Source organism: Emydura macquarii, unplaced genomic scaffold (assembly GCF_026122565.2).
Source record: "Emydura macquarii macquarii isolate MOO-44397 ecotype Brisbane River unplaced genomic scaffold, CSIRO-AGI_Emac_v2 contig_2768, whole genome shotgun sequence".
Classification (NCBI taxonomy): domain Eukaryota; kingdom Metazoa; phylum Chordata; order Testudines; family Chelidae; genus Emydura; species Emydura macquarii.
In genome coordinates this window covers 5506213-5531337 of record NW_027132905.1, presented here as the reverse complement: position 1 = coordinate 5531337, position 25125 = coordinate 5506213, and the positions used below count along the sequence as shown (strand labels likewise).

Sequence of the window (25125 nt, the reverse complement as noted above, 5' to 3'; positions counted from 1 at the left end):
TGTTCACAAGGCTCAGCCAGACCCGCCTTCAATTCTGTACATCTCAGAAGGGTCAGAGTGACATTACAGACACGGTAAGCAAGGGGCCCGTGCATCTGGTATAGAGAGGCTTCATTAGCATTAAAATCCACAATCCACACTTGAGCAAGGAGAGGGATCACTGGGCTCCCCTGTAACGTGCCAAAGACCGGTTTGGGAGGAGGTGGGCAGAACATATTAGAGGACACTGTGGGTGAATTGTAGCGGCAGAAAACATAGGGCAGCCAGTGTCCTGAGCCCTAATGCCCATTGCAACAGTATTAGGACTAGGAATAGTCTTGGGGAGATGCCCAGAGACCCTGTCCATGACAGAGGAATAAAACAGAGTGACTGTATTGGTCGGGTACTTTAAACTTGCGCCATCTTCCCTAGGTGACCATGTGTGATATCAGTCTCCTGAGAGTAATGCAGGTGGAAAGGAAAGATTTGCTACATCAGGGTACAGGCCTGGTCCTTATGCTGCTATGCTGTGTTCCGTGATGATGCCTGCTCATTTAATAGCAGAGTGGCAGGGAAAAGTATTCTACCGTGATGAAAGAAATAAGGCTGCCCTCCCCAGAAACCATCTGCAAAGGTTAACAGATTACCTACATGAAAGTTTCCTTGAGATATCCATAGAGGATTCCCGGAGCATATCTCTGCACATAAATAGTCTGTTCTGGAAGTAACCCTCCACTGAAGTTTGCCACCACACAGTAAGACCCTCCCCTCAAAAACACAAACTCCTTTTAAGAAGCTGGACTGCGAATATAACTGCAAAAAAAAGATTTGCCACCCACACTCACCAGACGTGCCTTCCCCTGCATCTTGATCAGTCTCGCTGTCTTGTCTGTGGCTGGGTTGTTCTGGGGTAACAAACAGGTCCTGGCTTTCAGGGAGAATGGATACCCCATTCTCCTGCACCCTGCTCCCCTCATCTTCATCCTCCTCGTCCACAGAATCCTCCTCATTCGTCCTGGACTGGGATTCTTCGGAGGTATTGATGCTGCGTGGTGGCACAGTGGTGAGGTCATCGTCGAGAATTGCATGCAGCTCCTTGTAAAAGTGGCATGTTTTGGGCGAGGAGCCATAATGGCTGTTAGCGTCCCTAGTTTTCGGATAAGCCTGCCTCCGCTCTTTGATGTTAATGTGGCACTGCTGTGCATCCCTGTTGTGCCCCTTCTCCAACATGCCACGAGCTATCTCCTTGTATATATCTAAATTTCTTTTGCTGGCTCAGAGCTGAGCCAGAACAGACTCTTCGCCCCACAGACCGATGAAATCCAAGACCTCTGATCGACTCCAAGCTGGAGCATGTATGGGCCGTGCAGTCGCTCTGAGCAGTTCAGCTACAAAGCTCTCTCCACAGTTTGAACTGGAACTGGAAATGCAAAATTTCCCAGGACTTGAGGGGAGGAGCTATTTCCTGTGTACATGGCCACATTACAGCAGAGCGTGAATGTCCAGAGTGGTCACAACAGGGCTTTATGGGATACCTTCTGGAGGCCAATGGCGTCGATTTACATTGCGCTCTGCCTACACGGACGCAAATTTGACTCATGGATTTCAGATTCAGCACTATGCCACTTGCAGAGGTAGTTTTTTTAGGTCGACTTTTACCGCGCTTTAAATCGACGGAACTTACATACCAGTGGAGACGCATACTTTAGGGGGTCGACATAAATGGCGTTACATCGACCTCCATTGCAGACCAGGCCTCAGAAAGCATAGGTGTCATCTCTTCATTCATCCTCAGTTAAAAAATATAGGGCATTATAGTGTTTAATTGGCAAACATATCAGTCTAGTATATACTAATAACAGTTGCTCTTGTTTTGAAAATCTAGGATTGATTGACAATACTGAAATCACTTCTCTTTAAACTAACCCATTTATACAATGATTAATGCATTTTCTGTTGAAAAACAAAAATATGTTTTTTATTTTAATTTGTGTCAGTGTATTTTCAGATGATAAACTGAGACAACAGGCAGAAGGAACTCCTTCCTGGAAATCTGAGAATAGTAACTGAATTTTGGACAAATTTTCAAAGTGGCTTCAAACCTGCAGATGCAATTTTGAGTTGCAAATTTTGCATAAAAAACCCATGCATGAAGAACTGCATGTGAAAACCATAATTTTATATATCATGTTGAGGCCCCTTTGAACATTTTTTGCCTTATGTAGTTTTAGTACAAACTTTTCCAAGTGTACAATACCGGTTGAATTTTCTGCAAGCTAACATTTAAATTTAGGTTCAGAAGGCACATCCATTCTTGTCTATATAAGAGTCAATAAAAGCCTCTTTAGAAAAATGCCTTATTTCTCGAGCAAAAACATGCAGTATCAAGCATAAAAATTATGAGAACCAAATTCCAGTATCTAATTAAAATGTTTAGTTACCTACAATATTTACATGAATAAATTTCCAAAACCTTGTAACTCATGAAGGTCAGAATGAAATTTATAGTATCTTTCCAAAATCTTTCCAAAATATTCATTTTTGCTGAACTTTTATTTGTTTTATTTTCAGTAATCATGAAAGACTGGAAGTATATATTCAGATCATCAGTAAGAAATAAATAAGTCAGTCTCACAGTCACTTTGGTACACATTAAATTGGTCTCATAAAAAATATTGGAAAGCAAACTGAATTGGCACATCTTTAATATTAATGTTCAATACATACAAAACACTAATAAAATATCCCTGATAAACCAAAGTGCAGATAGACAGAGTGTGCAATGCCCAGATACCTTATTGCACCATTTTCTATAGCCACCCATATTTTGAAACATCACTAAACATTTGTCTATTTAAAGGTAACAGTCATGAATATATGTATACAGTTAAACACCAATTATTTTACATAACAGTATTCAGTGCCAGAGATGTGTCTTTGCTTTTTTCACCTTGTCATGTAAATTATTAACGTTTCAAGAAATTATCATATTCACAGCAAAATTTAAATATGTGATCACATGATAATGACAAGTTTGAAGTGCTACATTGCTGAAGATCCAAAGATTTGAAAGTGCCACCTTTCTAAAGGATATGATCAGTGGAATAAGGTAGCAATTTACTATGTAACTCAAAGACTGCTGTTTAAAAATTGATATGCTTCTTCTATTACCTGATGTCACAAATGATTTTATGAATAGTGAATTCCAAAACTTCAACACACACATAAGGTGAAGCAAGAGTGGCAATTAAATTGAGACATTAAGTAATGACCTTTTCTTTATGAAATGTACATGGACTGTGCAAATTAACCTTTAAATGAATTTACTTCCTTCCAATATTTTATCATTCAAGTAAAAATGTTGTTTATGAAGATTAACATGTTTCCAGTGTAGTGTTTGCATTGAAAGCTGGATCTGGTACATAATGCCATTACATTTCAACATTAAGGCATTTTTCTAAAATTTGTTTTTTTCCTATGCAAAAAAAAGCAATAAAAATTGAGGTAATTCTGTAGTTGTTCACACTGTTATGTTTGCCAGTTGACTCATCTATAGAACATACACATACACAATCATACCAATCAAGTCAAACATGCATATGGTGAAAAAAGACCAATGGATGTAATGATCATAAATAGCTCAATGTTGAGACATCATAGTCAATGAAAATGTCGTGTCGCCTCAACTATGTTTAAAAAACAACAACAAACCTTTAGCGTGGATCACTTACATTTAACAAAACCTAGGAAAAATATGTAAAACTCTGGCAACATTTGTGTGAAGAATAAAAGAACCTTGCAACTTTTGAAAAGAAAATATTCAAACAGGTAGAGGAGTTTGAAGAAAGTGTACAACACAATAGCAGCATTTAAAATATCAACAGAAACTGAGCTACTTGTAATAATAAGCACTTCACAACAACAAACACAATTATTAAGTTAGGAATAAATTTGAGAAGCATGAGGTAAGCAAGCAATGACACTGCAATGAAAATGGAATGAATTCTTTCATTCAACAAACTACCCTGTAAGGAAAACTAGCATGTTATGAGATTCAGGACCTTTAGATAAAGGAGAACTTTAGCACTACAAGGTGTCATTATTGTGATGTGATCACATTCACAATAAGTTCTCAGTTTTGCTATCAAACTGAACATCATGAACCAGTAAGCCTTTTTTCACCATCACCAACCAACAAGCAAACAGATCCCAGCTCCCTGTCAGAGGAGTGCAACATACTGCGGAGATCCTACTTCACACATCCAACAACTTCAAGACCTCTGCTATCAGTGGTGCACGAGCTCCAGAGAAGAAAGACACTGTGTGCCAAGGGCCCAGTGCGAAAAAAAGATTCAGCCCAAGATTTAACTTGGTAAAGTCAAGGGAATTTTCCATATATAGAGAAGAAAAGAGCAAAAGGCAAAGTCCACATTTGATGTGGCATGCATTTAAAGGCAGAGTTATAAATGGGTCTTTTACTTGAAGATATTTTCTGGATGGGATAGTCTCCATCTGGTCTTGACAGCCATTGTATCATGTAAGTTTTCTTTGACGGATCAGAAACATTTCCTGGAATAGAGAAAAAAATATAAATACAAAATATATTAACATTCAGAGCTTTACTATGTCATAACTGGATCAAATTGAGCTGGTTCGAGTGAAGAAGTAGCCCCAAGAAAGACATAACGTTGCTAGGTTGGTATCTTTTAAAGTAACTGAATAGTTGATGTATTTTTTTCAATTTGCTGTAAAATTAATAATCTTGCTCCCTGGTTTGGAGTGTGACAAAACTCTGAAGGAAGACTGAAAAGGACCAGTTTCCAATAGCCATATTAACCATGTACCACAGTCTAAGGATCATCAGATCTGTGTTTAACAGCTGCACCCTTTAGATTCTTTGGTGTGGTATATGTAAGTAATGGTCTGTTGACTTATTAATATAATTAACTCAAAAGCTATATTTATACTTCGAAAAACATCAATACAACTATTGAGAAGAACATTCATTATTGAATAATATTAAACTGTAAAATGATCTCACAGGTAACATTTGCAAATGGCAAAGAATCCAGTAAGGACAAGGAACAGGCTCAGTGGAAACAAATTTACTACAGCTTTGAAACATCAACCAAGGTAACTCCTCAAGATGACCTGTCCTGACAGAAGTGAAAGGAAGAGAACAATAGCCCTGAGATGTCATTGGTAGAGGGAAGGAGCAGGAAGAGGCCCACTTCTGCACAGGGCTGCTTTTAATGGGGACAGCCTCACCACACTCTAGCCAATCCCAACACTTCTCAGAATCACTGGGATTGACCAGCAGCAGATCCTAAAGCACTAACTAGCAGGTGCCATAATTCCACTTCAGCATTCTCTGGGCTTCTGGCCTGCAATATGGTGGCAACTGGGCTGGCTAGCGTCCCTTATCATCACTGTGAACTAGAGGCACAGAAAGCATGCTATTCACACAGACCATTTACAGGTCCACAATAATCTCATTGACATTCGAAACCCCTGGCACATATTGCTGAATACATATTAACCTCTTGTACGCATGTGAATTCGGTTAAGGAGGGCTTCACTGCTAAAACACATGGAATTGAAACAATGTTTTCAAAATTAGCAGAACATGCCAGTTGCAAGAACAAAGAGCAGAGCGCTTACTAGGGCACAGAGGTAGTTTGCAGATCCTCGTTGTCTCCGGTTTGTTGTCTTTACAAAAGCCAATAGCATTGTCTCTTGTCCGGCACAGAACCGGCCGTTCCTGTGTGCCGTTACCACAAGTTACAGAGCACTGGGAAGAAAATGAATGAATTAGGCCTTGATTCATCTTTTGCGCATGATTTATTAGGAATTCTCTTTTTGTCTTGGAACACAGGCCAGCTATGTATGGTCCATAATTTACCCGCCCATGTTATCACATTCATATTACAAGAACACTCAAAGACCCCTCCTACCCTGGTGAGAGCCCAGCGTGCTAGGCACTGTGAAAACATGATCCCTCCCTTGAAGAGCTCACGGTCCAGGCTGTATCTGAACAACACTATATGAGAGCCATTGTCACTGCACCTATCCTGAACTGTATTGCTTATAATCCTTATCAAATCCACCCAGGAAAAACAACCCTACAGGTCTTGTTTATATACACTAGTAGACATCCTTTGGTCTCGAGAGACCAAGGGTATGCACCTCAGAGGTAAAAATGTTGTTCAGCTGGTTTTATGGCAGCCGCAGCTGGGGCTGAAGAGACCCACTCAAGAGAGAAAATCTCTGCCAGACGTGACATTTAAAGGTGGTGTTTGGACCCTTTGGTCTCTGCCTTCTGTGAACACTTTTCTCCTCTGCTAAGCTGGATTGCTTCCTCTCGTAGCTTTGGAGACCGTTATTGAGCTCTTGTTTCCAAAGGCTGAGGTCCTGAGTGTGATCTTCCCAGTTATCCACATCCAGGTCCATTTCTTTGAGGTCTCGCTTGCACAAATCCTTGAAACGCAATTTTGGGTGTCCTTTAGGTCTTTTTCCAGATGCCAATTTGCCGTAGAGAATATCCTTTGGGTTGTGCCCATCGCTCATTCAGCAGAACGTTTGTATAGCAAAGATCTAAAATCAAGTGTTGTAGCCACAGTTACAGCCACTCTTTGTAAACTGCTCCCTGGAGAACCACCATGACAAACTGAAAAGATACCCTACATTAAAATTATCTGACTGGTTTGAACATGTAGTGCCACTGCATTGCACTTGCATCTCTCCTTCCATCCGATGAGCTCACAGCAGTTTACAACCACGAATATATCAAGCCACGCAACACTACTGTGAAGTAGGCAAATATTTTACACATAGGAAAACTGAGTACAAGGAGGGTAAGTGGCTTGTCCAAAGTTGCACCATATGTTAGTGGAAGAACCAGGAATAGAAAGCTCAGAACTCTTGACTCCTGGTACTTTGCTAGACCACTGGATCTGCTTTATAGCTAACACCTTTGTATGCAAAAAGTAGCATCGGAAGAACAACAACCCTATCATTCCTTTTGCTCAAGCTCAGAATCTGACTTAGTAGTTGTATTCTTCCCTCGGAATGGCTTTTCTTTGTTTTGGTCAAAGATGTCCAATGCCTATTTAATGTCAATAAGGTTGGGTGCCTGATTCTCTTAGGAACTTTTCAAAATCCCAGCCATGTCACTAAAGGACTTTAAAAAAAGAGAAAGAAAAAGGTATGACACAAAAATCTATTGTATTTTCCCCCCAACCTGTGTCATTTGGTGAAATAGCTGAAGTGACAAACAGAAGAGAGACTGGAGGAATGAGCCACTTCATACCTTTCTGCAACTGAAATGAGGCCCAGAAAGAGCAGGCTCCTGGGTGTCCAATCAAACAGCATTGAGAACAATTTGCTAGGTGTTTTACTGCTGTCCCTACGGCCATTAACCCACCTGAACTCCTAGGCTGAATTAGCCCTCTATTGGTAAGCAGAACTTTGCCAGTCAGTGCAATAGTAGGCCAGGACAACCTGCTGAAGACTCCCCATTCCCCGCTTTATAAAATATTATGAAAAATCGGATTGATAATGACTTATGATCGTTGCCTACCTGTGACCAGGGTCCTATCCTCCATTGTGCAGGACAAAGTTCTCGATTGCAAGACCTTCTGCCTTCTGGACGGTCACTGCTGCAATATTTGGTGTGAACAGAACGATTTGTGTTGTCGTACAAGGGTTGGATACACCGTACAGAACGTACTTGATATCCTGTTTTTCCACAGCTCTTGCTGCAGGGCTCCCACTCTCCTGTAACCCATCTGGTTTAATGAAAAACAGGACAAGTGAGGTGAAACTCTCTCTCTCTCATACATCAGTCACGTCAAAAAGTTTATTGAACTATAATTCTTAAATTTCAGGATTAGCAGGATGTTGATCTTGGTCCCAATCTAGTAAATGAAAGAGGATAAGTAAAAATTACTAGATGTTCTGGGAAGGCTGAATTAGCCACAGCACTGAAGCTGACAGTAAGTGACTTTGTATCTAAGCAGTGTCTCCTGCACTGGAAAGAGAGTACAACAGGGTCCTTAGGCTTCTGTTTGTGGTAGCACTTGTGGCTATTATAATTAGGATTTATTTAGTGTATTTACCTTTCCAAGCAAGCTACTGAAGAGAAGGAATTAGTTGATCAACTTAATATTTTAGATCCAGCAACATTTAGTTAATACTGTGGCAGATCTGCATTGTAAAAGATCTTGAAGAAATATCAGATAAAAGTGAATTTTGCATATAGGAGAAGCTAGAAGAATTCTAAATTCCTTGGCTAACTCTTGCCATACATGACCTCAGACTGGTTATAAAAAGAAACTTATTTCATTTGAGTTAAAGGGAACACACACAAATACATTTTTGAGAATTTTAGATTTTTTTGCATTGGCATAATTCAAAATGCTGTGTTCCAGAACCAACTGTGTTACATGATTAATCCTTTAATAAGGAAAAATCACTTTGTCTATTCTGAAAAACAGCGTTGAAAGGCCAATGCTCTGGACCTGCACAATGTGAAATTTCATCTGTTGTAGGGTTATTTTGGTTGGCTAGAGGTTCAGTGCCACCATTTTGAATTAGGTGCTTTCTATTGTTAGCAACACTGTATCCAGTTTGAGGTTATTTTCACCAGATGTGCAACTGGCAAAAGTGATGTTTTGTTTTTAATATTAAAGATGGAAGTAGGTTGGGGAGAGACATTTACATACCTATTCCAAAGCTTGCCCATTTTACTCCTATTGAATGCAACCCCACACTCGTCTTGCAATAACTCTTTCTTCTCAACGTTTTCCTGTGCACAGGTTTTATGAAATTCTTGTAAGTAGATGGCAGCTCAGCTACAATTATACTATAGCTCAGAGCATAATGGCCGGAGGCATGAACCCCATTATAAGGAAAGTCTGACCTCTTCCTACCATACTTCACTATTGTATCATGTGATTTAACCTGGGGCATCATTGTAGTAATGCGTTCTAACTGTGGCACAATTAGAGTTTCTTTACTTCTGAGATGAAGGTGTCAATATTACTTCATTTCATTTATTTTGGTTATAAGCTGGTCCTTTAACGACCACATGTAAAAGTCAGGGCTGGGATTTCAAAAGAGTTAGATACCCAATTTGCATTGATTTCCAATGGCATGTGGACACCTAACACTTTTAGGCTCCTTTTGAGACCCTTATTATAAACTCTGTTTATTTGCAGAGAGAGTAGACCAACACCCCAACCATTGATATGGCTAGGAAAAGGAAAGTGTTATAATTTCATAAGAATGTTAATGGTTTCCCATAGCATTATCTCAATTTTTAAAACAGCTTAAAGTGACTTAGAAAGCTAAGTCCCATTAACTTTCTTTCACTGTTATACTGACTTTCAGTAGGACTTAGTACTAGATTTACAAAGCCGCTTAGGAGCCTAAAGATACAGACAAGTACCCAATGGGATTTCCAGAACTGCATAAGCAGGTGCCTAACTCCCACTGAAAGCCAAAAGGAATCAGGTGCTTTTCAAATGTCACTAGGCCCCATTCTGTATTCTTGGGTACCTCCTAAATAGCTTTGTAAATTTGTCCCTTACGGTCCTAAGTCAGTTAGATGCTTTTGAACATTTTACCCAAAATCTACAATAAGTGTCTTAAGTTTAGTGCAATTAGTTATGAGAACCAGAAGTCACAAGGACTTAATTAGTGGTTTGTGAATGTGAAAGACAAGCAATCTCACTTACATGTATAATACAATAATTCCATGTTAGATCCCTGGATACCAACCTTACCAGACCTGCCTTTTGCAGACGCTCTGAACTGAAAAGAACAATTTCCCTGCAGCTTCCCTAATAGTAGCTATTTGTAAATGTCTAAATAATTCATATTGAAACCAACTGGGAGATAAACCACTAAACCAAATGTTGATAGCAGAGGCTGGGGTTGTAGCAGTAATTCTTATAGATGAGTTTACTACTTCAGTCAGGGTGACAGTTCAACCAACCACCTAGAAGAACCATGAAAAATATAAACTCATTTGCCAGAAGACTGAAAGCTGGAACCAAACTGTTTGTCAAGTAATTTTGAAGACTTTAAAGCAATATATACAGGCTCTCTTATGAGCAACATTTAGGGCATCCTCATTCCCTGCAGTAATATTTTAAATAACAGAATATTAACCACTAAACATCTTGTATTGTTCAGCATTCGGTATTGTACAGAACATATAGAGAGCATGATTACAATGAGATGTTTGTCCTGAGACTCTTGTAGATATATATTCCCTTTTTGATGCAAATGCATACATCCCATTAGTGCTAGCCGAAGTTGTGTGCATAACCAAGAAAATAATGTCACTTTTATTTTTCTTCTCTAAGTGGATCTTGTTATAAAAGCTGTTTTTCTTTGGAAAAAAACTGTCTCTAGTAGAATCTAAATTAGAATTGTTGTGGTCAGAACAAAGCTAATGGCTCACATCCCTTTTCTCCTACTGCTCGGATTGTGTGAAGGAGAGGGGTGAAGCAGTGAAGGCCACAAAGGAGGAAGAGAAGTATTTGGGGAACTATAGGATGGTGGCAGAAAAGAAGAGGGAGGGAGAAAGCTACAAAAGGCTCAGCATAATTCTGGAGGCTTCTTTGATCTGTCTCTGTTGGATTCAGTTCTTAATCCATTGTGAGATACCATCTCCCCACAGCCCTAGACACCAAGAAGGTTGCAAAGGGGAAATGCTTTCTCTCTAAAGGGAAGCTGTTATGGTGCATTTGATGTTTAGCCACAGAACAGATGAAACTTAGCTTTGCTGATGATGTGCAGTGTTGTAGCTGTGTTGGTCCCAGGATATTTGCTGACGATGTCATATTTCTAATACAGTTTTCACAGAACTCTGAGCACATTCTGAGCAGCAATGGTGTTTCCCCCCTCCTCCACAAAGGCAGAAGACAATATTGCCACCATGCCACTGAGCTCCATAATATTCTGTGAAAATCTGATAAGGGGCTCTCAAAATAAACTAATAAATCCCTGTGATGGCAATTTAGGAAATAGCTCTTTAAAAATTACTATTTCAGCCCAGCTGATAGGGGGACATTCAGCTATAAAATATCTGCACAGATATAGCCATTTCTTCGGTGATGGTCAGAGAGGCTGACTTCAGTTAACTGGCTGATGCTAACACCAGAGGAATTGTGAGGCCCAGGGAGGATAGAGAAGTAATACATAGGACAAAGAGAGATTAGAAACATGGGAAGAAAATGAAGTGATTTCGGCTCTCAGGGCTCGGCTGCAGGCATGTTTTATTGCTGTGTAGACTTATGGGCTGGGGCTGGAGACTGAACTCGGGGACCCTGAGCTCCCACCTGAGCCCAGACGTCTACACAGCAATTAAACAGCCCCGCAGCCTGAGCCCCATGAACCCAAGTCAGCTGACACGGGCCAGCCGCCGGTTTTTCTTTGCTGTGTAGACAGACTTTTAGGCACATTTGAAAATTTTACCCATGGTTTGCAATGTGGCCTGGCTGAAAACTCTTCTAGGATGGCCCCTAGAACACTGTATTACATTCTGGGCACCAGTTTGCAAGAACTATAGTGACAAAGAAGCTCAGGAAAGAGCAACAAAAACAGTCAGAGACTGGAGGATATTTATGAGGAATATTGAAATTAAGAATAATTTAAGAAATTAAGAATATTGAATTAAGAAGACTGGGACTTTTCAACCTGGAAAAGAGATGACTAAGGGAGGATATGATAGAGGTCTATAAAATCATGACTGGTGAGGAGAAAGTAAATAAGGAAGTGTTATTTACTCCTTCTCATAACACAAAAAACTAGGGGTCACCAAATGAAATTAATAAGCAGCAGGTTTAAAAGGAACAAAAGGAAGTATTTCTTCACAAAACGCACAGTCAACCTGTGGAACTCTTTGCCAGAGGATGTTGTGAAGGCCTAGACTATAATAGGGTTCAAAAAATAACTAGATAAGTTCATGGAGGATAAGTCTATCAATGGCTATTAGCCAGGATAGGCACGGATTGTTGTTTGCCAGAGGCTGGGAATGGCCGACAGGATGGATCACTTGATGATTACCTGTTCTATTCAAGCACCTGGCTTGGCCACTGTTGGAAGACAGGATACTGGGCTAGATGGATCATTGGTCGGACCCAGTATAGTTGATCTTATGTTTTTATGTAATATAAACTAAATATAAATATAGACTGAAAAATGTCCTGGGTTTGAGATATGCTAGATGGTAGAATAGTTCCCTAAGTGAGCTGATGGAAATCTCATTACTTGGGACATTTAAAATTTGTACAAAGCACTAGAAAATGGGGTGTAGGGAATAATCCTGCACTGACCAGAAGATGGACTGGTGACTTCATATGTCTCTTCTATTTTTAACCTCTATGACTTTATGAAATGACACAGTAGAGGAGTAAGACCACAACCCTTGGAGCACAAAATCATTTATTGGAAGGAGATCTCAGGGACAACTGAGCTGCAGTGATCCTCTATTAATTGTGATGGAGCACCAGCTTACAGTATTATTCTGTCTGCTAAGGAGGCCAATCAAAATCAACCTCATCTATGAACAAGGATGAGGTCACGCTGGAAGAGACCGTCTGAAAGTGGGGGAAGGTGGAGAGGAAAACATTCTGTTGGGAGAGGCCTAAAATGTTGGTTGAGTTCAGGCCCCATTTAGGATTAAATCCACTTTTTAGGTGACAACAAAGTTGCTAGTTAATTAGAGCGGGGCCCAAATCAAAACCCTGGATCAGAGAATTCGCAAACATTAGGGGTGTAGAACCAAGAGCCTGATATGAATTTTGTAGCTAGCTAATAATCTATATATGAGCCAAAACTCCAGATTCAAGCCTCCTTAAATTTGTGTCTTTGAAATCCATATCTGAATGTTGTGGCCCATGTGCATGTGTAATTTAATTTCACGTTCATTTATAGTTTTACTATCTGAAAAGGAGCTTATAACTGAATAACAAAAGAACGTAACGTTACCCAGAGTTTTCTAATTATGGTCATTAAGTCATTCCTGGTAAATAAACGTGTTAAACCTTGGTCTTTGCTGGGTTGATGGGGCACAGTTATTTGGCCTCTCTCTCTCTGATGTTTGTCTTTGGAAGAGAGTTGCACAATATTGGCTGGTATCGTCTAGTTATTCATCACACGCACTGGAATCTAGACTTGGTTGCCAGAGATAAAAGCTGTAGATCAACTTACTCCTTACTTGTTGCGGTAGCAACAGGAGAAATATGTGAGTCCTACATGTGACAGGGTTAACTTGCTGCCAGTCAAAAAAAGCACCTGTAAAATGTGAATAAATACATCCGTAATAATTGACTATGTACAACAACAAGGAAGCACAAATAATAACCTCTTAAAATGCTGTGCTGGGATATCCATGGAAATTAACCTAAATGTTTCAGCAGAAACAGTTACTTGCATGAGCCAAACTTCCCCCCCTCACACACACTTGCAGCTTTAAAAATATGCTGTGAGTTTTACTGGTGTTTGTATTCAAAATGTTGTATGACCTTTGTTCTCTTAAATAACACTCTATATGTTTGCTTTTATATGGTTACATTCACACACTGTAAAATCAATGTATATGAATTCACTTCTGGTCTATTTTTATTTTTATCCTCTAGAGGCAGGATGTCTGGATCAAGGCAGGGATGTTTTTCTGACCCAACCTATCTCACAATCAGCAGAAACGGCCATTCCCAGAAAAAATGCTTCTGCGAGCAACACTTTAGCGATGACATTATGTCATTGCATAACACTGGCTGGACAATGATGTAAAATGATGGCTAAGGGCCCCTAGTTAAAACATCCAGGAGTCATAGTAGGAAGCTAGTAGGGGAATAGCTGAAAGCACTTGGTTCCAGCTGACCATTAGCATTAACTGGACATGGGTTATGACCAATTCTAAGGGATAGCAAGGCTTACATTGGTTGCGAACATTCCTGCAGATTGCACACTCTGCGAATAGGCTTTGGCTTTTGGATCGTCTCGCAGTAACGCCGATGAACCATCTTGTGGTCTGTCTTCCTCCGGCAACCATATTTCGTAAACTGATAACCTTAAGAAAGATACTTCTCTTATCTTCAGCATTTACAATACTTACACACAACTCAGATTGTACTTGGTACTCTCTCTGTCCATGAGGTGGCTAGTGGTGTATTTTGAATGGTAGGTAAACATTCTACAGGATTGTAGATTGAACCTGGTTAGCATTTACAATATTCATTACAAGCACTCAGAGCTACCAGTCCCCTTTATCTTCTCATAACAAAGCTATAGTCACAATAAATAACTGACTTTGAAAATGATTATGGGTATGGAACAGCTTCCATATGAGGACAGATTAAAAAGACATGGACTGTTCAGTTTAGAAAAGAGATCATTAAGGAGGGATAAGATAGAGCTCTATAAAATCACGAATGGTGTGGAGAAAATGAATAGGGAAGTGTTATTTACTACTTCACATAACAGAAAAACGGGGGGTCACCAAATGAAATTAATAGGCTGCAGGTTTAAAAGGAACATAAAGAAGTACTTCTTCACACAACACACAGTCAACCTGTGGAACTCATTGCCAGGGGACGTTGTGAAGGCCAGAAGTATAGCTGGTTCAAAACAGAATTAGACAAGATCACGGAGGATAGGTCTATAATAGGTTATAGTGACGATGGCCAGGGACACAATCCCATGCTCCTGGTGTCCTTAAAACCACAACTGCCAGAAAATGGGATTGGACGACAAGGGATGGATCACTCAATAAATTGCTCTGGTTCTGTTAATTCCCTCTGAAGCATCTGGCATTGGCCTCTGTCAGAGACAGGATATTGGACTTGGAGTAGAAGGACTGTGGGTCTGACCCAGTATGGCAGTTCTTAAAGGGGCACCTCTTGGCATTACAAGGGTAAAAGTTTCAATAGTGCCCTCTAAATCCGCCCACTAAAAGAGCACCCACACAGCACGGCAGCCGAAACCTCCTGTCTCCAGGAAGCACTCGTGACCAGCATTAATCAGGATCAGGATCTAGGACTCACTAGTGCCTAAACTGGAGGCTAAGACCACTGGTCACAAAGGATTCAGGATTCATCCGCCACGGGGTGTGATTTGTATTATGTGCTTAAAGTTTTGACACGCTAGTATTTCATCAGCGCATAGCCAACTTGTATAAAGTGGTAAAATTTCTTCGTTTCTATCTCTGTCCACGTCTGTTACTGTCATATCAGATGTGACCAAAGGTCCATCTTAGCCAGATATCCTGTCTCTAGGAGCATTATGACCAATGGACAGTTATGGGATAGGCTGCCCAAAGAAGCAGCTTGTTCCTAATCTTATACTTGTGTTCAGCCTGTATCTTGAATGGTTAATATTCCTTATACATTTTTCCTGTCTAATGCAAATATGGATGTTCTTATTCTTTATTTGCCTAATCCTTCATTTAAATAAAATGCTGCTAAACTCTTGGCCTTATTATTATTTTGTGGCAATGAATTCCACAGATTAACTGTGTTGTATAAAAAAAATTAAGAAGTCATTTCCTTCCATCAGTTTTAAATGTGTTCATTTTTTTACCTCCTCCACAGGGTTTTGAACACTGGGACCATTTTTTCAGAGCCCATTCATATGTTACTGAATCATCTTCCAAAACATTGTTGTTGTCTACATTTAAGGAGTCTTCATGGATCATATATTTGTAAGTCAAAGAAATCTTGGCACCACCATGAGGAATCACCTAGTCAGCAAAAAAGACAAATTAAAACCTTTGCTTAAAGCCACCTTTCAAAGGCTTGTATCTAGCTCACAACCACAGTCCTGGCACTGATATAAAAACATTCCCCATGGGATGTAAATGTTTTAACCCCATTAAGTCTGCTCTTGCTGTTAAACGTCTCTTTATCCTTGGGACATAGGGGTTCTTATCCGGCACATTTAAATAGGCTGTCACTGCTTTGAATTGATTTTTCTTGCCAGTGTTGCATTGACTTTGAAGTGCTACATTTTTCTATATCCCAGCCTAAAGGCATTGCATTACCACCGCTGTAGCAATAGTCCACGCTGCTGCATCTAAGGAGGCCTGGAAGGATGCTTTGGTTATAGCTCTCCCTTCCTCTACCAAGGCCTCACACTCCACCCTGGACTCTGCTGGGATTTGCTCCTTGAACTTAGACATAGCTGTTCAAGAGTTGAAATTGTAGCAGCTGAGCAAGGCCTGGTGATTGGCCACTCTCAACTGTAGGCCCGCCATGGAACAGACCTTTCTCCTCAGTAGGTCCAGTTTCTTGGCCTCTCTAGCCTTGGGGGAGGGGCCTTGTTGTAATTGTCACTCTCTCCCCCACTCATTAGCCGTGGCTACCAGCAATGAGCCTGGGGGTGGGTGAGTGTACAGATATTCAGACCCTTTAGGCCACACGCAATACTTTTTCTCCACCCGTTTTTGTTGTTGTCTGGAGAGATGCTGGAGTCTGCCATAATGTTTTTATGGGTTTTGATATGGCCTCATTTAGGGGTAATGCCACCCTGGATGAGCCCGGAGCTGATAAAATGTCCAGCAATGCTAGGGCAGTGTTCTCAAACTCCTCCACCTTGAGGCCGAGGTTCTGAGCCATCCTCTTCAAGAGCTCCTGGTGAGCCTTGAAATCATCCTGTGTGAGGGCGAAGGCTGTTCCCGTCACAGCCTTGTCCAGGAAGGAGGATGAGGTGGCCAAGATTATGTCAGGGCCCTGTGGCTCCTCTGGTGTTTGTAGGATCCCTATGAGGATGCCCTCGACCCCCATTGCTTCAGCTCTGGATGTGTTGTTGCCACCGAGGGAGCTGAATGTAACCAAGGCACATGGGAGCTCTGGAAGGCCTGGGACATCCACAATGCCCACGCTTGCCACTGTGCTGGCATTTGCCGCTGGGCTGGGGTCGATGTCGGGATAGCTAGTCCTTGGGCAGCTGCCTCATGCCTTTGGTCCGACTGGTATTCGCTCCACCCCTATCCCTGAGACTCTGCCTGGGATGCTGAGCTTGAGGAATCACTCCTGGATGACCACAGCAGTGCTGTGCCCCTTAGTGCCATATGCTGGGGTCGAGAGGTTGAATAGTGCTGAGGAGACAAGTGGTGCGGTGATGGGGATCGGTGCCGTAATGGTGAGCAGTGCCTTGGTGGCAAGCAGTGCCTGGGTGGGGAGTGGTGCTGAGATGATGCGCAGTATCTTGACCCTGAGCAGTGTCGAGATCTTGAGCAGCACCGTGATTCGCATCATGGTGATTGTGAATGGTGCCGTGATTCTGTCTGGCGGCAGGACCATGACCTATGCCGTGCCGGAGAGTACTGGGGTGTCAAGGCTTGCGAGCCCGAGCGGGATGAGACTCAGTACCTAACTATTATTGTTGGCTTTCCCAGGACAGGGGTCGTTCTCTGCATGGCGACCTCAGGTTGGACTATGCCTAGTGGGCCCAAAACTGTAGAAGGTGAAGGTGCCAGGAGGGTCAAGACACTCCTTGCTGCCTCAAACGCCTCTGGTGTGGATGGCTCTACCAGAGTCACATCGCCTTTCTGACTCACCCTCGGCTGGGAGACCACGTGTGCCAGACTCGACAGTATCCCTTGCTGGGCCAGAGTCAATGGCACTGGTTGGCCACTTACTGCCTGGGAGGGGGCCATTAATGGCCTCGCCTTCTCCAGGCTCTTCTTAGTTGGAGATCTTCCGGGGTCCAACTTCTCCAATCTCTTCCTTAGCACTGGAGATGAAGGACAGTGCTGCTCCGACAGTGCCAATGATCTGGGAGTCAGGAAAGAATCATAGTGCCGAGGGGGTCTCAGTGCTGGGGACACTCTGTGTCTCTCTAATCAAGGCTGGTGCACTCCTAACTGAGGAGGAGTTTGGCATCTGGTCCAGTTGGCGCTCCAACGCTGGGCTGAGTTCTTCCATCAAAGGAACTTCAGCCTGCTATCCCTATCTTTTTTGGTCCTAGGCCTGAAGTTTCTGCAGATATGGCACTTCTCTGGTAAGTGCCCCTCTCCCAGGCACTTCAGTCAGTTATCGTGTGGGTCACTCACTGATATTTTCCTTGGGCAGGTCACATACTGTTTAAAGCCCTGGAAATGCAGTATGCCCCAATGCCCCAGGTGGGCTACCACTGCAGGGCGGGGAACTTAAACACCAAAGTACCTAACTAATCTTATCTAACTATTTATACTTGAATGCCAACTATTTACACTTAATTATAGGCACAACCACTGAAAATAGTACTTGCAGAGCAAGACAAGAACAGCGTTCCAGCAACAGTCACCAATGGAAAAAAGGAACTGAGGGGGTGGTGGGATTGCAGCTGCCTATATACCATGCCATGAAGGTGCCACTCCAGGGGGCACCAGAGCCAACCCGGCACGTACCACTAGGGAAAAGCTTCTGCCGACAGTGCACGCAACGTGTCCATACCTACATAGGAATGGACATGAGCAAGCACTTGAAGAACTTCTGCTATAAACACATTTATTACAATGGTCTTGCAAGTTCTAGAATATTAAACTCATTACCTAACCAAGGAATGGAGCATCCACATAAAAAATGAGTTGGAGCCAGCTTTCGCTATGGTATTGAAGCTAATGAGACACTCATATGCTGCTACTCCACACAAGTAAAGATACTGAAATTTGGCCCTTAGAGAATATAATTTTTATTCTTTCAATGGGCTAAATTTTCAACTGGTGTAGCTCAGCTTAGCTTCACTGACTTCAATGAGATTCTGTCAATTTACACCAGTGGAGGGTCTAGTCCACACTATTTACACTGCATTTACTGCTTTACAATACACAGTATAATGAGCATAGTTTGAAAGATTTATGAATTAAAATACTGATATGGACTAAATCACCTGAGGCCCCATGAAATGATCCTCGATGCAAAAGGTTCCTTGTTAGACATTTTCAAAAGTGGGTGCAGAGGTTGTTAAAGGGCAACCTGACTATGATGTGCTACACTGATGTTTTTCTTAATGTTCACATCTCAGCTCTGATTAGTAAGCTAGATATCCCTTAGCTAATGGTGATTTCTAGGCCATCCACAGGAAATAATCAGGAAGGTCAGATGTTTGACCCCTGGAGTCACTGTTAAACACAATTCCTGTAAGTGGTAATGAACAAGTTGGAAAGGGCTTAAAATACATCTTTTTTATTCTTATAACAGATGCCTTAATGTGTTTCACAAGAGGAACCTATAATATATTATAGCACATTATGAATCATTGTAACCAGGACACTATCTTCCAAAGAAGATGGTTTTCAAGTGACTTACCAGAATAATTATTCCATTGTGCAAAGGCCCCATAGTCTGCACTGTTTCTCTATCATCATCATTCCGGTATTCCCATTCCACACCCATGTCAACAAATACTTTAGAATCTGGTACATAGTTGTCTTCATTTAAAATGAATTTCCCTGTTTCTCGATTCTTAATTGCTAGAAATAACATAACAAACGTGAATATTTGGGGTTGTCATCTCATTTCTAATATTTGTTTCAGTAAGAGGCTAGATGAAAGAGCTCCAAGCATACCAGTGACTGTTCTTCCCCGGTTCTATTACTAGTTCAGGGAGGATTTTGTAGGCATCCTGCTTTGCCTCATTTTGTTTTCTCACCCTGATACACAGACTTCTGTGGATTTTTGTGAGTGGGGGACAGGGAGGAGCTGTGCCTATTTGTATTTAGCCCTAGTTACTTTTCCAGGATACACTCCCGTGATCTGAACCCATCCCTTTCTCCACTCCTGCTGTAATTTCTGTCCTATTCTCTACTATCAGAGACTGGAGTGGTCTTAGCTTTACTGACATCCTTGGCAAATGTTTACATCTGACTCAAGTGCTCCTCATCAGGCTTTCCCCAAGATGTAACTAGCTGGGCATCCAAAAACTGAGGCATCCCAAGGCACCAATCACTTTGGAAAATGTAGGCCTCTTGTCAATTTTATGCACTGATTCCTATCTCTGCAACTCCTCTGCATTTCGCAGCTCGATCCCCATCAACTGGTGTAACCTCTTTGCTGTGGCAGTAACGATCAGCCTCCTCCACCTCTGTTAGAATGTGGGTCCTATCTAAGGGAGTCTGTCCTCCATTCCACACTGGTCCCCCTCATGATGACAAGTGGAGCATAAGGGGAGTCAGTTCTGAGTCGGGCTTGCTCTATAGTATCCTGCCTCTATAAACAATTCAGTCTCTCTTTCCTTGAATGATTCATAGCAGAATTAGCAAGCCATTTGCTGTGAAATCCACTTCCAATTAATAACCAATTAGACATTGCTTCTTATTGATCCCATTGCACTGTAAGGAGAGGATTTCAATTATGGTCTGAACTCAGTGATTGATCAGACATCCTAGCATCAATATTATTAACAATGGTACAGAATTTGAAACAGAGAGAATGACACTGCTATACTTTGCATATAGCTGGGACGTACTGAATACAGGATGCACATTGTGAACTATACACCTAAAGACAATGCAAATGTTATCACATCCTCGAATGAAATTCATCACCCCACACAGCAGCAAGCACAAACTGATTCTGGGATCATCCTACAGTGGCGCTAAGGAATAAAACACGAAGGTATTAGGATCAAATTTTCTAACAATTTTCTTAATTTGTACATGTAAAGGGAGAGGGTTCTTATTAATAAACTGATGCACAAACACATTACGAGCTTGTGGGAGAAAAACAAGCAAACTAAGCCTCTACAGAAAATATTTCACAAATGAATACTCACCAAGATTATGAATGGTAGCATCTGTTTCTTGTACAAGCAAGTGCCTGGCACCAGCAGGAATTTCAAACATCTTAATGTATCCTTTATTGTAATATTTAAAAAAACAATAACTGGTCAATATGGTAAAAACAGGGTAAGTCAATTTTACTATATATATAAATGAATTTATTTTACAAAATTCAGGATATTGTAAGTAAGCTGGGTCTAAGCCATTATACCATCCCGATCTCTGTATCGGGTAATGAGAGAGGAAAGAGATAGTGACCTCTGGGTTAACAAAAACAGCTTGAATGTCATCAGCAAGCTGATATCACTTCAGACCAAAATGGTTCCTTATCTCTCCCAGTGACCACACACAATGTAGAAGTTGAGGCCATCCATGTTCCAGTCTGGCAATGACTGATACTGTCATAGCATTCCATGGAATCAGATTCAATAGTTGAGCTACGTTAGTCTGCAGATACATCTGCAACATAAATCAGTCTATAAGGCTCTTAGGGGGAACCATTAAAACCACTCCCCTATGCCAATTGTGCAAGCATAGACCCTGATAGCACAGAGAGATGACAATCTGGAAAAGTTCTTCACATACTTCCAAACTCCAGACCCATCTCAAAGATAAATTCCCGACAGCATCTGCTGGAATTAGCTGAGCTTGAAACTATCTGCAATAGGGCCTGTGCTTGTCATGGGAGCAAAGAGATCCACTGTGAACAATCAAGAGAACTCCTTGAAATCATCCACCCAGAACAATACATCTTGAATGAACTGACCTTGTTTCTTTGGTACCCTGGAGAATGTTCCTTTCACCACCTTGCAGTGGGAGTTATCTCCTCCACAGACACCACACTTATCCTCCTGCTTAGAGGAACCTATTACCCTGTCACATCCAACTTTCTGTGAGCAGAGAGGAAAGAATTATACTTGTTTATCCAAACTTTAACAAAAATGATGCTTGAATTCAGATATCAAAAATAGGTTTTAGCTTAAAAAAAAAAAAGATAGTACTTCCCTAGGAGCATACTTTAAACTGCACATAGGGTTTTAACACACACCTTTCCATTTGTCACAATAACTGTAGCTTAGATAAATATATTTTGTGATTCATTACGGTCCTGGTTGAGGAAAGCATCACTATTAAGTCAGGGGTCTTCAGCTTAACTTTAAACAGTCCTCTAGAACTTAAGCACCTGCTTAAGTTAAACACCTGCATACGTGCTTTGTTGAATCAGGGCTATAATTCCATTGCAAACTGTAATTTAAAATTCTGATGAATTATAGCAGATCCTGATTTAAACAAATTGTCAGTGATTATAGCCAGATCAAATTATACAGCATACACATCAGCTACCATTTATAACACCACTTTCTTCAAAAGTTGCTGTATGTTCATATTTCACTACACATTCCATCTCCACCAAACCTTATGTAGGAAAAGCTTGACTGAAAGCTGTCATGGTTCATCTTAAAAAACACTGCATAAACTACTACTTGTGTAGTAGATGCTCTTGGAATTAATTCCAAAGTGATGGCAACTGTGAATATCACACACAATATTGTGACAGTAATTCTAATGGAATCCCTCTATTGCCCAAAGTGTTATTGCACTCACTTAAATATTCATTCTCAAAGAAGAACATTCAAGTTACTGTTCTAATAGTTTTTGCAACAGCAAGCCTTGAAAAATGTTAAAAGTAAAGCATCAAGAGTGATGCTACTTACCAAACAATCACCTCGCACACAGACGCTATAAAAATCTTTATATGAGCAGCGGGTTCCATCGTGTACCATTCGTTTCATATACACAATATCACCCGTCTCCTTGGACTCACAGTAGAGGTGGCACCTTTCTTTAGCTAGAAGACAAATGCCCCATATTTTATTGTTACGTTTGAACAGCTCATTTGCGCAAGTTATGAATGGCAGTTTGAATGGCAGCAGTATTAGCAGCAGCATCTTTTCTACAGCCTCTAGCACGCTGCCAGCACCCAATAAATACTAAATGATCACTATTATTATTCTCCAGAGGCTCGGTTGGAAATGGCAGGATAATAAAGAACCAATGGATTGTTGCTGGGACTGTATCGTAGGGTTTGTCGATGCTGCAATAGAAGATCTGCAGCAGCAAGTCTCAGAGCCCAGGTCAACTGACCCTTTGGCCAGGTCTCAGAGCCCAAACTCCAGCCTGAATGGGAATGTCTCCACTGCTATTTTCAGCCCCATAGCTGAAGCCCCACAACCCTGAGGCAGTTGACCCAGTCCCTAAGGCTTGCTGCCGTGGGTTTTGGGGTTGTTTTTTTCCCCAGTCTGGACATACCATTAGTGACAAAGAGCGTGTTGACACTGCACATTGAGCCCAGGCTCTGACTCAGGTTTGAGCCCAAGCCCACCTTCTGGCCACACACAAATCAGTCTGACTTGGGTCAGCAAGCACTCAGGACCGGCTCCTAGGACCCTGCTAGGGGGTGGATCAGAGCCCAAGCCCTGCTGAGACTCAGGTCCAAGCAATGGTGCTGGAACTACAAGTGCAGCAGCACCCCTGGTTTGAAGAGGTTTCCATCATACACAGGGTTTACAGTTTTGTTCAATGGCTTTTAGCAGCCCCACTATAAAAATTGTTCCAATGCCACTGGGTCCAAGCCCTGTCATTTTGCAGTATGGACACAGCTCAAGCTGCAGACGCAAGTCAGAAGGTCTGTGTAGTGCAGCACAGATGCATTAGCATGGCTGTCACACCCCAATCCAGCAACCATAAACTACAGTTTAAAATGCCGTGTGGATGCTCAAGGTCAGGCCCCACAGACTGGGTTTACAATGCACTGTAGAAATACCCAAATGGGCCATTTCACGTCATAAGGGCCTGCATTCTGTACTGTGCAATTTGGCCTATGTTTGGGCAGTTCAGAGCCCCACTGCCCAAGGGGGCATTAGGGGCGGAATTCTGCCTCAATGCTCACCCAGGCTATATAGAAAACTGAAAAAAGCAGATAGGATTTTGCCCTTGAATAGCAGCAATTCTACAGTGTGTGTGAAATTGGCTTCCAAAGACTCTTAGGAGGGTACTGGACCACACTGTTTCCTCCTAAACAAAAAAGTAATTCTCCATTACTGCAGTGCATGGATCTACGGTAGCTTAAGTCATCAAACAAGACAGGCACTCTGAAGACCAAGAATAAAGTCATTTTACCACCAATATGTGTGCAAGTAGCCAAACTATTATTGCATCTCTTTCTCCTAATCTGTTTTGGATGAGCTGAGAACATACAATAGAGCCGAAATGACTGGTTAAGGACTGAATAAATCTGGGGCCTCACACATGGCTTCTTTGTGTTCCATTTTCATACACTTTCCTTACTTTGCCCATTGGCTACTCACATAGGGTGGCTCTTATTCCACTATGTGCCATCACGTGGGCACACAGTCCATAAAGCACAATCTAGCCCAGCATCTGTGCATGCCGTACAGCAGGCAAGGCAGTTATCGGACTCAAGTTTCAATTGATTTTTGAGGTTCAATTGATTTTAATGGGTACAGGTAGGCAAAGCCTTTCTTTTTTTATCCTCGTCCTGGATACCCTCACAAGAAACACAGAAGGAAGCAGCATGGTGCATGTTGTTTGCAGATGCTATCATTCTATGCAGTGAAGAGAAAGACAGTTTAAAAAAGGATCTTGATAAATGGAGAGATATGTTGGAAAGACGTGGGCTCAAAACAAGGAGAGGGAAAAGAGAGTATATGGTATGTAGTTTCAATAAGGAGAACACTGAAGAATTATTCTTGATGGGCAGACAATACCAAAAAACACAAAGTTTGAAGTGTCTGGGCTCCACAATCTTGGAAAATGGGGAAATTGATGCGGAAATTAGAGCTACCATAATGAATACCAGGTTCAGATCAGAGAGATGTATGGTGTTGTGTGTGAGAGGAAGATACCACTAAAATTAAAAGGAAAAGTCTAAAAAATGGTGGCTCGTCCAGTTTTAATGTGCAGCACGGAGTGTTGGACAGCAAAGAAGAAATGAGCAAATGATCTGTTCCACAGAAATGCAAATGGATGAGTGGTGTAAGCAAGACAGATAATCTGATGAATGAGTACGTTCGAGACAAGCTCAGAGTAACACCCATAAGTGAAAAAATGAGGGAGTGCAGGCTCAGATGGTTTGGTCATGTAAAGTGCAGTCCTGAGAACTGCATGGGTCAGAGAGTCCAACAGAAGGAAAAAGAAGCCAACCCAAGAAAAAGTGGTGGGATGTCATAAAGAAAGACTTCTTAGCATGAGGTGTAATACAGGATATGGTATTGAACAGACCATTTTAGAGGGAGAGGACTCATAGAACGGACACCATTTGATGGGATTAACATAAAGAAAACAACAGCTAG

The 25125-nt window shown here is 41.5% G+C and overlaps 1 protein-coding gene across 1 annotated transcript in view; it reads right to left on the bottom strand.

Moving 5' to 3' along the window:
• ADAMTS2 (ADAM metallopeptidase with thrombospondin type 1 motif 2) overlaps positions 1–25125 on the bottom strand; it is a 217449-nt gene that overhangs the window by 5771 nt on the left and 186553 nt on the right. Inside the window, exons 13-21 of the mRNA XM_067567255.1 lie at positions 22468–22601; positions 21519–21642; positions 20746–20826; positions 19281–19444; positions 15571–15730; positions 13930–14062; positions 7559–7766; positions 5641–5770; positions 4459–4548 (exon numbers count right to left, since the gene is read on the bottom strand). Of these exons, the coding sequence (XP_067423356.1) occupies positions 4459–4548; positions 5641–5770; positions 7559–7766; positions 13930–14062; positions 15571–15730; positions 19281–19444; positions 20746–20826; positions 21519–21642; positions 22468–22601 (1224 nt within the window). The remainder of the gene's footprint in view (positions 1–4458; positions 4549–5640; positions 5771–7558; positions 7767–13929; positions 14063–15570; positions 15731–19280; positions 19445–20745; positions 20827–21518; positions 21643–22467; positions 22602–25125) is intronic.